Here is a 12,783-nt window from a genome sequence, read left to right on the forward strand (position 1 = left end):
ACGCCAATCGATGTCACATGTTTGATTATTTCCTGACCAAACTTATCTTCATTCAAACATACATGCATTTGTTTACACGTTTTGCCGAGCTGCCGAGACTCCAAATGTGACATTTTACTACAGTGATTTCTTGTTTTTAAAACAAACAAGCAATCTCGGCCATCTCTGTGTGGAGTTTGCATGTTCTCCCCGTGCACGTTTGCATGTTCTCCCCGTGCACCTATTGTCCATAGGTATGAATGTGAGTGTGAATGGTTCTTTGTCTATATGTGCCCTGTGATTGGCTGGCGACCAGTCCAGGGTGTACCCCGCCTCTCGCCCAAAGACAGCTGGGATAGGCTCCAGCACCCCCTCGTGAGGAAAAGCGGTAGAAAATGAAGGAATGAATGAAAAAAATCCTGATTCCTAAAATAAAATAAAGCTTACTATGAAGCATATGAAATAATGTATTTACAACGCTTTTTAAAAAGTCTTGTATCCTTCATAGAAGGATGTGGGATGTGGGAATTTTTGTCCATTCAACCAGAAAGACATTTGTGAGGTACTAGTTCATCCAAAAAGGAACAGAAAAGGGTCTTCCCTCAAAACCGTTTCCACAAAGTGAAGATTGTCAAGGAGGTTTACGGTGCAACTGATGAATAAATCAATTATAAAGTACATGTCCCAAAACTTGAGAATACATAGCGTGTAACAGCAGGTGTCACCAGAAGAAATAGATATTGCTGAAGATCAAATATTTAATCTGTCACGCTTTGCTTTTTAGCCCACGAGAAGCAAGACGAAGATATTTACAGAGCACTTTGTGACAGAAGCCCTTGATGCTTTGACCACATTGACTCAGGGTGAGGGAGTGTGTTGTGTCCCCCTTTGGCAAAGGTCAGTACCAACACCTGCCAGTAGATGTCTGTCTTCAGTCTTCTCCACTGACGCAAGGAAATATCAGGGTTACATGAGTTCCTGCTCAAGGTCCCCAGTTAGATGCATTGCAATGCTCCCACAAATTTTAAGTCTACCTCAGCTACCTCAAAGCAAAGGCGGACTCAATAATGCACCTTATTTGGAAAGCATGCCCAAGCAAAGTTGCATACCAAGATAGATTTAAAAATTCAAAAATAGCTTTGAGGCAACAGAGCAATATTTCTTCTCTAGAACAGCTTAAAATTCCAGGAATTAATTCCTTGCGATGGAAAAATATGAGTTCAAAGGTACTGGTATTTTCCACTTTGACAATTAGTTTCTAATGGCCTGCATGTTTGCATATAATAAAATCATTATCTACAGTCGGCAAATACTTTATATCTACAATCATGGAAAGAATTGTTAAACCACCCTTGTTTTTTCACTTTCTTGTTCATTTTAATGCCTGGTAATTTTTTGGCAGTACAATGCTTACTTAGGTCCAGGGTATACCCTGCCTTTTTTTCGAGGTATTTGTAGTAGTGTAGAGCTGAAGTGTAGTACGACAACGGTTTTCAAAGTGATCGTAGTGTGTCTCTACTAAGAGAACATAATATGATTGGGGCCTCCGCTACTCCCTGAAAAAACGATTTTTATGGAGCATAATTGATGGAGTTTTCGCTACACTCAAGGCTCTGTTTACTTGCTAACTTACTAAAAATCTATTCCGCCTTTGACATAATTGCAATTTGCTTAGAGCAGGGTATCCAAACTTTATTCCACCAAGGGCTGCATACTGAATTGCTGTAGCTATCAGTTAGTTTAGAAATTAAGTAATCTATTGATTTTTTTGTTTGATTAAAATGTGAGTGTGAATAGTTGTTTGTCTATATATGCCCTGTGATTGGCTGGCGACCAGTCCAGGGTGTACCCCGCCTCTCGCCCAAAGACAGCTGGGATAGGCTCCAGCACCCCCGCGACCCTAGTGAGGATAAGCCGTACAAAATGAATGATAATGGTATATTGCAAAACAAAACAGAACATACAAAAAAATGTATGTGATGCTACCAGTTGAGCAAAAAATGCATGTATATATATATAAATATATAAATATAAATACAGGACATATACATGCATTTTTTAGCCTTTCTTGGTGTTATAGTGTATGTATGGCTCATGATAGCGCCATATTTGTTTAGAAGCAAGCGGTCTTCCTCTACTGCTGCTTCATTGTGCTGTTGCCCCCTGCAGAGCAGAGGAGGGACTGCATAAACGAGCACTCGGACTGAATGTAACATTCAGTCAGACATAACATTCATTCATTCATTTTCTACCGCTTTTTCCTCACGAGGGTCGCGGGGGTGCTGGAGCCTATCCCAGCTGTCTTTGGGCGAGAGGCGGGGTACACCCTGGACTGGTCGCCAGCCAATCACATGGCACATATAGACAAACAACCATTCACACTCACATTCATACCTATGGACAATTTGGAGTGGCCAATTAACTTAGCATGTTTTTGGAATGTGTGAGGAAACCGGAGTACCCGGAGAAAACCCACGCATGCACGGGGAGAACATGCAAACTCCACACAGAGATGGCCGAGGGTGGAATTGAACCCTGGTCTCCTAGCTGTGAGGTCTGCGCGCTAACCACTAGACCAGGGGTCGGGAACCTTTTTGGCTAAGAGAGCCAGATATTTTAAAATGTGTATCTGTGAGAGCCATATACATTTTTTTAAACATTGAATGCAATAAAATGTGTGCATTATTATGTAAGACCAACAGTTTTAGATATAATGGGCTCTAATTGTGTAGACCAGGCACACTACCGCACGCCAATGGGGTGTGGCCAGCACACTTTCGTGAGCAGCGCAGTGTCTAATAATAAATCAAATACTTGTTGCCATTAATACAACTTCTGCTGCTGCATAATTTTGCACCATACTCAGTATATTTCATTCTTTTGGCCATCTTCGTCAGAAGGCTTGGTTCTGCAGCTTTAGCTAGGTGACTATTTGACTAAAGGAGGAAAGTCTACATTTAAATGTTGACATCTCAATGACCGAGGTAGACTACCGCATTACCCAGTAATAGTCGAGTTTTGGTGTTTGACCTGGAAAATATCTTCAAGAAACATGGATATGGTCGGCCGTATTCTAGTAGAAAATATATGGACGAATTAAAATGCATAAAAAAGTTGTTGATTTTTAATATTATTTAATTTAATATTATTTATGTGATGTTTACTTTAAAATGTTAGCAAAAATACATTTTTATTCTGGTAAGAAATGCTTGAGAGCCAGATACAGTCATCAAAAGAGCCCTACCTGGCTCCCGAGCCATAGGTTCCCTACCTCTGCACTAGACCGTGAGGTTAAAGCACCTAGGCCGTGCTGCCCAGACATAACATTATTATTATTATTATTATTAACATTATTATTAACATTATTTATTTGGGTTATGTATGGCAGGCCAAATGAAAAGCTCTGATGGGTTGGATGTGGCCCACAGGCCATCTGTTGTCTACCACTACTTTGCAGTGTCTATGTGTATTTTAAGGAAAATAGGTGATTTTTTTCTATTCTAGCCATAAACTTTATTGTTTTTTTTATTTAATAATGAACGTTAAAATTTGACTTCTATTATGATAGCATTGATGCTAATTATATATGCTCAGTGAGTGGAAGAATAACGGACTTGTGTTTCAGGTGGCCCCTTTGACATGTTTAGTTCCAGAAGGAGCAGTGTAATGTTTGTGAGAAGAGACCACCACAAATTAGCAATCTGCTGGGGAAATGCCACAGTTGTCAAACTCAAGGACCGCAGGCCAATCGCAGGGCAACCATTCACACTCACATTCATACCTATGGACAATTTGGAGTTGCCAATTAACCTAACATGGCTGTTTTTAGAACGTTGGAGTAAACTGGAATACTCCGAGAAAACCTACACACGCACAGGGAGAACAAGCAAACTCCACACAGAGATGCCCAAGTGAAGAATCGAAAGCAGGTTGTCCCGATCTCCTAACTGTGTGGTCTACATACTAAACACTCATCCACCGTGTGGCCCTCTGAAATTGCGTGAATGCTGAAAGCATGTTGTTGTAGTCGGCGGTTTTGACCTATTTATTTCTCTTCTTCCTACTTCTTCTTATTCCGCCTCATTTGTCGTTCGCTAATGCCTCCTCCATGTCTTAATCGATACAAACAAATCCAATTTCAAAATGTTCAGCTCATTAAGGACAGGTGCGCTAGATCTTCAGGTTTTTCAAAATATTCCCACATTTAGTGTAATTTCATATTTTCTGTGAAAATTTTCCCATTAGAAATGGGTGGCCAATATAAATGGCGCCATCTGCTGATGGAAAGTCACTTAAAATTTTCTATTACTGAATCACTTTGTGGCTTAGTTTATAAAGTGTGTGCTTCCAACCCAATGGTACCTCGCCCCGCTTCTACATTCATATACATATCCAGTTAGATTACAGAAGTCACTGTCCTCTTATCACCGCCACCGATGAAATAATGGGGGCAATGGCTAAACTGACGAGACAACGCATTAGATTTCTTGATAACATTAATTTGTGATTGCAACCATTGAACTGACTTTTATAAATATTCCCACATTTAGAGTAATTTGATATTTTGTATGAAAATCCAACATCAAAGGCCTCACGGTGGCCGAGTGGATGACATGTAGGCCACACAATCAGGAGATTAGAAGACAAGAGTTTGAGTTTTGTAATATGCATGTTCCAAAAACAAGCATGTTGGGTTCATTGGCAACTCCAAATTGTCCATAGGTATGAATGTGAGTGTGAATGGTTGTTTGTCAATATGTGCCCTGTGATTGGCTGGCGACCAGTCTAGGGTGTATCCCGCCTTTTGCCTGAAGTCAGCTGGAATAGGCTCCAGCACACCCCCATGGATGGAAGGAAACAAATTATCTCATTCTTAATACATACTGTAAATAACTGAAATGAAAATAAATGCACACTACAATACATGTACTGAGGTTTGTAATAAGGATCATTTTTTAATGTATTTAAATGCATATATAAGCACCTGTACAGCATGCACAAGTACATGTGTGTCTGCATTTTCTGACGGCACCTGAATGCCGCACGGCTGCAGCTGGGTGATTGGCGCTGTGACGTCACGGCACGGAGGCGTGTCCTTTGATGAAATCAGCTGGGAAACAACAACAGAAAAGGAGGCGGCTCAGACTGGAACCGAGTGTCTGGACCACTTATGTGTACATTTCCCCATAAAAGTGTTCGTTTAAGCTCCAAAAGATGCATTTTACAACCGCGGATGGTTTAAACTGAACTGAGGGGCGTGAAGCTCAAAGAAAGCGGCAAGGGGAAGCAGGAAGAAGGGGATGTAAGAGGGGCAGAGGTGCTTCCTTTGTGGCGCCTTGCAGATACATGCTCTTTGTGTTTAACTGGACCTCACCACGACCACCTAATTGTTCTCCTCGCGTCCTTGCCCGGTTTCTCAGACCGGCTGTAACACCAGCAGAGTGGCATGTGGGTCAATTCCGGAACCGTCGGAAGGTAGGGACCCCTTCTCCCAAAAATAACACATGGTTCCAATTGCATTCCATCAATCCGCTCATTTGCCACATGAAAGTTGACTAAGTTAAAATATCACAATTGTCTTGCACTTAATGGAGCTTTGATATTCTTTCAAATCACCAATAACTCCCTCTAAGGCTTCACGTTTTATTGCAAGCAGATTTTATAGTGAGGGATTATTGTGGCACAGTTTGCTTTTACTGAGGTGTTACGTGTCTTAGTGCAGCGGATGGGCTTGGCGCTGTTATGCAAGACTTATCAGCCGCATCTTTTGGCATGTGGGATGATGGCATCTACCTTTACGTCAGTATAAGATGCCTTTTAGCGTTTTTTGCTGTATGCACCCTATTTTCCTCTCTCCCCGTGAGTGCATTTACCTGCTTTACACACACTGTTGCTAAAAATATGAATGAGTCAGGTGCTTATGAATGGGAGGGGTGCGCTCCATTGATAAGTGTGATCTCACAGAACGTCAATAAAAAGCAACGTGTAAGTCCCAGTTGTGACGAGCTGACAATTTCAGCAGGAAATGTTAGTTTGACAGGACATGCACGCTCACACGCACGGAGTAATGCTGATCCCGTGGCCGTGACGTCAGTGGAGGGCTTGCGTTACACAGGTATCTGTGAGGATGACAAAGCATGCATGCTGAGTGGAACGAACGGAGCAGGTTCTATCATAATGAGCTATCATATCCATATTAATGGGTATTAATCAAAATAATGAACTAGTGTTTTGCAATCATGTTGTTAAACATGGCCTGTTTATTGTGTCTTGTGTCTGGCACTCATGGTAGGCTGTCATCTTCATTCATGAATGAATGATTGTATTGTGGGCATACATTGGATTGATACACCCGGTCCAGTTTGTTGCACAATTTAAGCTGTTATCGAGGGCCACAGCTATTATTTTTTTCTTAAAGCAAAACTGCTCTTTTTGGGGGGAATTTTGCCCATCATATACAATCCTTATGTAAAATGTGACCACATGTCTTTCCCTTTTCTGTGCATTCTAAAGAGAGGAAAAACAGTTAGCATATGCAAGGTAACAATACACAACTGGACACACCTATTTTGACAATCACAAAAAAAAATCTGTGACCTTCATTTAATTGCCCCTCTTCGGCTCCAAACTACAATAATTATAAGAACACCACAACCGTATATCATATGTTGGCAATAGTAGTTCAAAGGGGAACTATTATGCAAATTTTTCAACACTTTGAATTGAGTTTTGGACATACGTATAGAGCAGCTATGACATACACACTTCTGTGCAACTTCTGTGTTGAGCTAATGTCTCACACAGATACACGGTACACTAGTGGTGTAAGTGTGATTTACACCTCTCGTGACTAAAATTAATGAAAAAAATGTTGCAATAATATTGAATATCGTCAATACTTTGTAGCACAATTATCGACTACCAAAATTTGATATCGTGACAGGCCTAGATGTAGGTGTACCCAATGCTAGCCCTTAAAATTTTGATTATTTTTTTGTGTTTGTGTGTGTTTTGACACTAAATGTTGTTTGATGCTTAAAAAATCTTTGTTATGAATTAGCATTTTATTTTTGCCTCCCAGTTCTACTTGTATTAGTGAACCCTATTACACAGTCAAATGTATCTGGAACACAGTGACCTATTGTGTTGCACAGGCACAATACCCAGTGATTTTTTTGTTTGTTAGTGTGTGTGTGTCAACAGCTTTAGATAACGTAGCCCTGCATAGTCCTGGCAGAACCTGCAGCCTGCATTATGTCTGTGTGAATATTCTCAGTGTCCCTGTATCAGGTCAAGGTGGGAGGTAAACTCAGGTAATGGAGCATGTGCTATGTTATGTGGACGTCATCTTTGGACTGAACACGCCTAGGATACATAAATAATCGTTTCGTAAGAAAAAAAACAATGCTCTTGTGGACTATTTCCAGTTCAAGATATCAATGCTACAACATACACTGTTACTACAATTTTCTTTTAAAGGAAAATTTAATTTATGGCAGTCTCAGAATATTGCATGCACACAAAAAAAACTCAAAACAACTTTAAGGATGCCATGAATATCTTATTTTAGAGCATCATATAATTAGCACATTACATTTGTTACACAATATATGACCTTTAACCTCACAAACAAAGCAAGAACACACCACTGGAGCAATGAGCAACTTTCCAGTGCATAGGAAATAGCAATTGGAGAGTTAGGGGCCTGGGAGTTTACAGGCTGTAATCTTAACCATTCGCCCATGAGTTGACCCATGTGCACTCGTATAATATTTCAAATAGTGACCTCTTCACTCATAGACACCATACCCCATCTTAGAAATAAAAAATATACTCAAAAAAGAATGTTAATACCTTTTAATATATGACTAATACACCATGTTGGTCACACAATCAGAAGATTGGGAAGACCTGGGTTCGAATCTCCATTTGGGCATCTCTGTGTGGCGTTTGCATGTTTTTGCCGTGCATGCGTGTTTCCTCCCACATTTCACAAACATGCATGATAGGTTAATTGGAAACTAAATTGTCCATAAGTATGAATGTGAGAGTGAATGGTTGCCCTGCGATGGTTGCCCAAGATGCTAAGTGTACTCTGCATCTGAGCGAAATGGCCACAAAATGATACTTTGTCTCTGCAAACAAATACTAATTTAGAAAATAACATCAAAATTCTAAAGTCTGCAGCATTTGGTTTGTGTGCGAAGAAGATGCAAAGGTATTGAGAGAAACAATTTGAGAGTTGGAGAATGAGTAGGTGGAAAACATGGCCAGGCGAAGGAGGACTGAGTAGGGATGAAGGACAGAAAAGGAGGGCATGAGGAAGAGTCCTGTATTGTTGCATTGGTAACAGGGGAGCACAAGGCAGACTCTTTCAGTCAGTAGGATCTAGGCATACGTCTCACTGTGTGCATATGAACACCCGTGCCATCAGCAGTGAGGCACTTATGTGTCGGCTTGTGTGCGTGCCTTTCTGTGTTCGTGTTTTTGAGGTCTACCGTAAGCCATCGGGGGAGCCAAGCAGAGGCTACAGACCCGATTATGTAACCAGTCTGTGCCAGTTGTGCCCCTGGCACTCACTGTCTCAAACTCCTAGATAACATAAACAAAGGGTAGTAAGACACTTGTCACCAACTTAAAAAAATAGCTTGCAGATTTGATGAGACATGGTTTAACCCATTTCATCCAACAGTCCAAATAGAAGACACACCTGTGATATTCTCAATATGTGTGCAAGTATTGGCATAATGACAGAGTGGCTATTGGGTTCATGTCTTACCAGGCATAGAAGCAGAGTCATGTGATCAGGATCAACTCTAGGCCAAAAAAATGGACCCAAAAAAAGGGGGTGGGTTTTGGGATGTTTGCTTTCAGTGGATCCCGAAAGGTGTTACATAACAGAGAGAGACAGAAGGGGGGAGCAAAAACTGGGTGTGGGAGGGAGGGCTGTCTGCTTAATGCTGCTTCTTGACTGTCATGGAGTCTGAGGTCACAGATAGATGGATGAAGGACATAATAATAAGCTGTACAAGAGCATTACAGTCGTAGAATATATCAAAAAAGAGAGGGCGTTATTCGGTGGGACAGAAGGTGTGGTTGAGTGGACACAGCTGGGAAGAAGCCAGACAAAGCTCAACAAAGGGATGAATGAAATGCTTTAACTAGGAAGAGCAAATGATGCAGAACTATGGGAAGAGATTTGAAAGTTAACACCATGCAACAATAATGCAACAAACAAAACCTAAAATATATCATATATGCACATTTACTCCAAACGTTAAAACACAAAGTACCTTTAGTGCTCATGGCAATAATAGAATTACAGTAAAGTCTCGTTATATTGATATCGGTTATATCGAAGTACTGCTTATTACGATACTATTTTCATTTCCCGGCAAATTTCTAGTCTTTTATGATATAATTAGTTCCGTTAGTACGATACCCGGTTATTATGATAATCCGGTTACTACGATGCCCTTTTCATCTCCCGCCAGCCAATTTGGTCTGCTTATATCGATACAAAAGCAGCTTAAATCAATCTTTGCTTAAGGATTTCAATACCAAAAAAGAACACGGCGAACGGCTGCTTCCAGTCAACTTTATTTTTCACACTTCCACCACCAGAGCGCAGCACATACACTGATTCCCGCACTTCCTGGTTCACAGGTCATGCTCAACCCGCCCCACATAGCTGGCCAAACACATGCCTGCAAAGAAGAACTAACTGACATAGCATACACACCTATTCCAACGAAGACACAAGCATACAAATACATGTATTTAATTGTGTTGTATTCAGATATCTTTCTATCGCTTGCAATAATCACTGTTTTTCATATGTACATGCTGGCGTTCGTGGTTTCTCTCGTGTGTATAGAATCTATACACACGAACGCAGTTGGTTCTTCTGTTGCGGGCATGTGTTTGGCCAGCTATGTGGGGCGGGTTGAGCATGACCTGTGAACCAGGAAGTGTGGGAATCGGTGTGTGTGCTGTGCTCTGGTGGTGGAAGTGTGAAAAATAAAGTTGACTGGAAGCAGCCGTTCGCCGTGTTCTTTTTTGGTATTGAAATCCTTAAGCAAAGATTGATTTAAGCTGCTCGAGTGTTGAGTGCATTATTGCCCACTTTTAATGCAGTTCGGCGCAGGATCGGATATATCAACAGTCCGGTTATATCGATATTTTTTCCGACTCCCGACAATATCGATATAATGAGACTTTACTGTATAACAAAACATGAAAGCACATTTATACAGAATATTAAAACCTAATTTTAAAAATGAGTGCATATTTACACAGAATGGATGCTGTATAATCATTTTACTATGCATGTAAATATATACAGAAATCTGTATTCTGCATTACAATAAGTAATGGTGCATATGTTCACACAGGAAATTTAAACACAATATGGTGATGTACACAAGTGTTGAAAAATGAATACTATGCATGCATATTTACACAGAATGTTAACAAAAAAAATGAATACAAAACAACACTTTTCTTCTTGTCTTTTTTTGCACACATTCCAGCAGTCTTCTTTACTGCTGAGGAGATGAGACTAACAAGCACATCAAGTCTAGACGATTGTGTGCAGTTCACAATCGGTCATTGGTTAAAAATGAAACCTGAGCTTTGCAGCTTCTCTTTCCGCTTCTCTGAGCTGCTACTGCTGCTCTCTCACTGTGTCCCACTCCTTTCACATCTCTCTGTACTTATAAATAATTGTGGAAGCCCGGTATAAGTTCATTACAACTCAAACACAAACCAGAAAGCAGCTGCATTCCATGTCGGTGATGTGTGAGGAGAAAATTTCATTATGGCTGTTGACCAACACATGACCAGAGCTGATGTACAGCCACAGATGGACTGGTCGCTTTGGATCCTCTTTTGAGTGTGTGTCTACACCACCAGCAGCTGCTTCATCCACAGTCCATGTATAATCAGCAGGCACTTATCATAGAATAGCCACGTCTTGTCTTTTGGCGTTTTGTCACTCTTAATGTCCTTTCTCCAAAAACAAAACATCAGCAGGATGATGGCAGAAATTCTGACCAGAGCATTTTTGGTTGTAGTTGTTTTTTGATATTTTGATCCCTGTGGCATGACTGACTGATTATAATACTGGCTGACAGTCCCCCCCCTCCTCCGTAAGACTCTAAAAATCCCCACACTGCCTTGTCTCCTTGGAAATCCCCTTTGCACGGCTGATCTTACATAGGAAACACTGAGAATTAACAATAAGCAAAGACATCAGAGTGAGGGAGCCGTGTTCTGTGTAGTGAATGGTTGTCTTCCTCTACAGTATGTGTTCTACCTCAGAGAGTTGATCAGTCCATTGTGTACATTGGCAAAGTCAGCTGGGGTAGACTCCAGCTCCCCTCTGAACCTGAACAGGAAGAGTGTTGGAAAATGGGAAAATGGAACGACTTGGTTATTCCTCAAGGGCTCTTTGACACTGTTCAGAAAGTAAACTATCCTAACTCCAGAAACCAGTCTCCGGTTACTTTATTTTCCATAGGCTGTGATCCTCCAGCACATGACCCTTTTGGTCTGAAGCCAAGTCTTTACATACTGAACTTTAGTGCATCTACCACCTTTGGTCTAAAGACAAGTCCATACACACTGAACCTTAGTGCATCTACCACTGTGAAGGCAACAATAGTGAATCACCACTGAACCTTTTGGCACCCTGGTATTGGGATACAGGCAGTGCACAACACACAGTATGTCAGGCCATTCCTCCCTCCTCATATCTCCACATAATATATGCTCCTCTCATTGAGGGATAAGATAGGCCATTAATATAAATTGCTTTAAGTACCATTCATGTAAAATCTAATGAAAAGCCACTGTCATTTTGAGCATGAAGATGATTTTGACCTCGGCATTAAGGTGGCTCAGATGGCAACATCTTAATGCAGTAATGATAATGATAACTTCTTATCGAATATTTTATCTCTGATCTACATGGAATGTGTGCCAGTGAGGGGAGATTTGTTATTTGTAATGTCGCACAGACACTTGTGTTTCCAGGAAATTAAATTCAGTTATTCTTTCTTTTCAGCTCAGACAGACAAAGGTGGGCTGTCTGGTTGATGTAATTGGGGCTCCTTTTGCATGTAAATGAGGATTATTTTCATGTGAAGTCTATGGGGTGTTTCTGTACAGGCACAGTTGTCATATGAACAAGTTAGCGATGTGTGACAACACGGACTGCAGGTCAGGGCTCATTGCGTGGCTCGTGTGTCTAGTGAATTGATGCCATTTTTAGATGATCGTATCAGTTGGTGCTGGACTGAAAGCAACCACGTCAATGGAATACCAAGCAGAGGCCTTTTATGAATGTTTCATAGACTATATTTATGAGTCTGACGAGCGTTTCTTTGAAAAAGTTTCAGGGATTATTGGATTGGTGAAACTGCGCGTGGGGGATGGTTATGCAACTGAGAAGATTGTACACGGACTGTGCGTGTAAAGAATTTGGCATTGCTTTTGTTTAGGCAAGTAAAATAATGCTGTCTTAAAAAAAATAAAAATAAAATACCTGTGAAGGTCAGGTTTGAAAGAGGAGTTCAGTCGACCTGTTGACCCGATCACCTCCTTGCAATTCCAAAGGACCATATACTGTAGAAATATTTGACTACCTGACCCTTATTATTTATTATGTCTGATATTGTATTGTATTAGATTTTGCCTGTGTCCCGAATGATGTGACCAATGAGTGTAATCCCTCCATTAGCTAGCTAGAATGACCTAAAGTTGTAATGTCTTTTTTTTACCTGTAATCAGAAATGTTTTTAA

The 12,783-nt window shown here is 40.7% G+C and overlaps 1 protein-coding gene across 7 annotated transcripts in view; it reads left to right on the plus strand.

The window, feature by feature from the left end:
* The window catches only part of rhobtb4 (Rho related BTB domain containing 4), a 56,923-nt gene that overhangs the window by 25,569 nt on the left and 18,571 nt on the right, over nucleotides 1-12,783 (plus strand). For 2 of the 7 annotated variants that reach the window (XM_058070379.2, XM_058070383.2), the window contains exon 1: nucleotides 5,081-5,454. The exons of the other annotated variants lie outside the window; for them this stretch is intronic. In XM_058070379.2, coding sequence (XP_057926362.2) covers nucleotides 5,426-5,454 — 29 coding nt within the window. In that variant the 5' untranslated portion in view covers nucleotides 5,081-5,425. Of the gene's footprint in view, nucleotides 1-5,080; nucleotides 5,455-12,783 lie in introns of those variants that run through there. 7 annotated transcript variants of the gene reach the window in all.

Source organism: Doryrhamphus excisus, linkage group LG3 (assembly GCF_037039965.1).
Source record: "Doryrhamphus excisus strain RoL-2023G ecotype Guam linkage group LG3, RoL_Dexc_Guam_v1.1, whole genome shotgun sequence".
In the NCBI taxonomy this organism is placed as follows: domain Eukaryota; kingdom Metazoa; phylum Chordata; class Actinopteri; order Syngnathiformes; family Syngnathidae; genus Doryrhamphus; species Doryrhamphus excisus.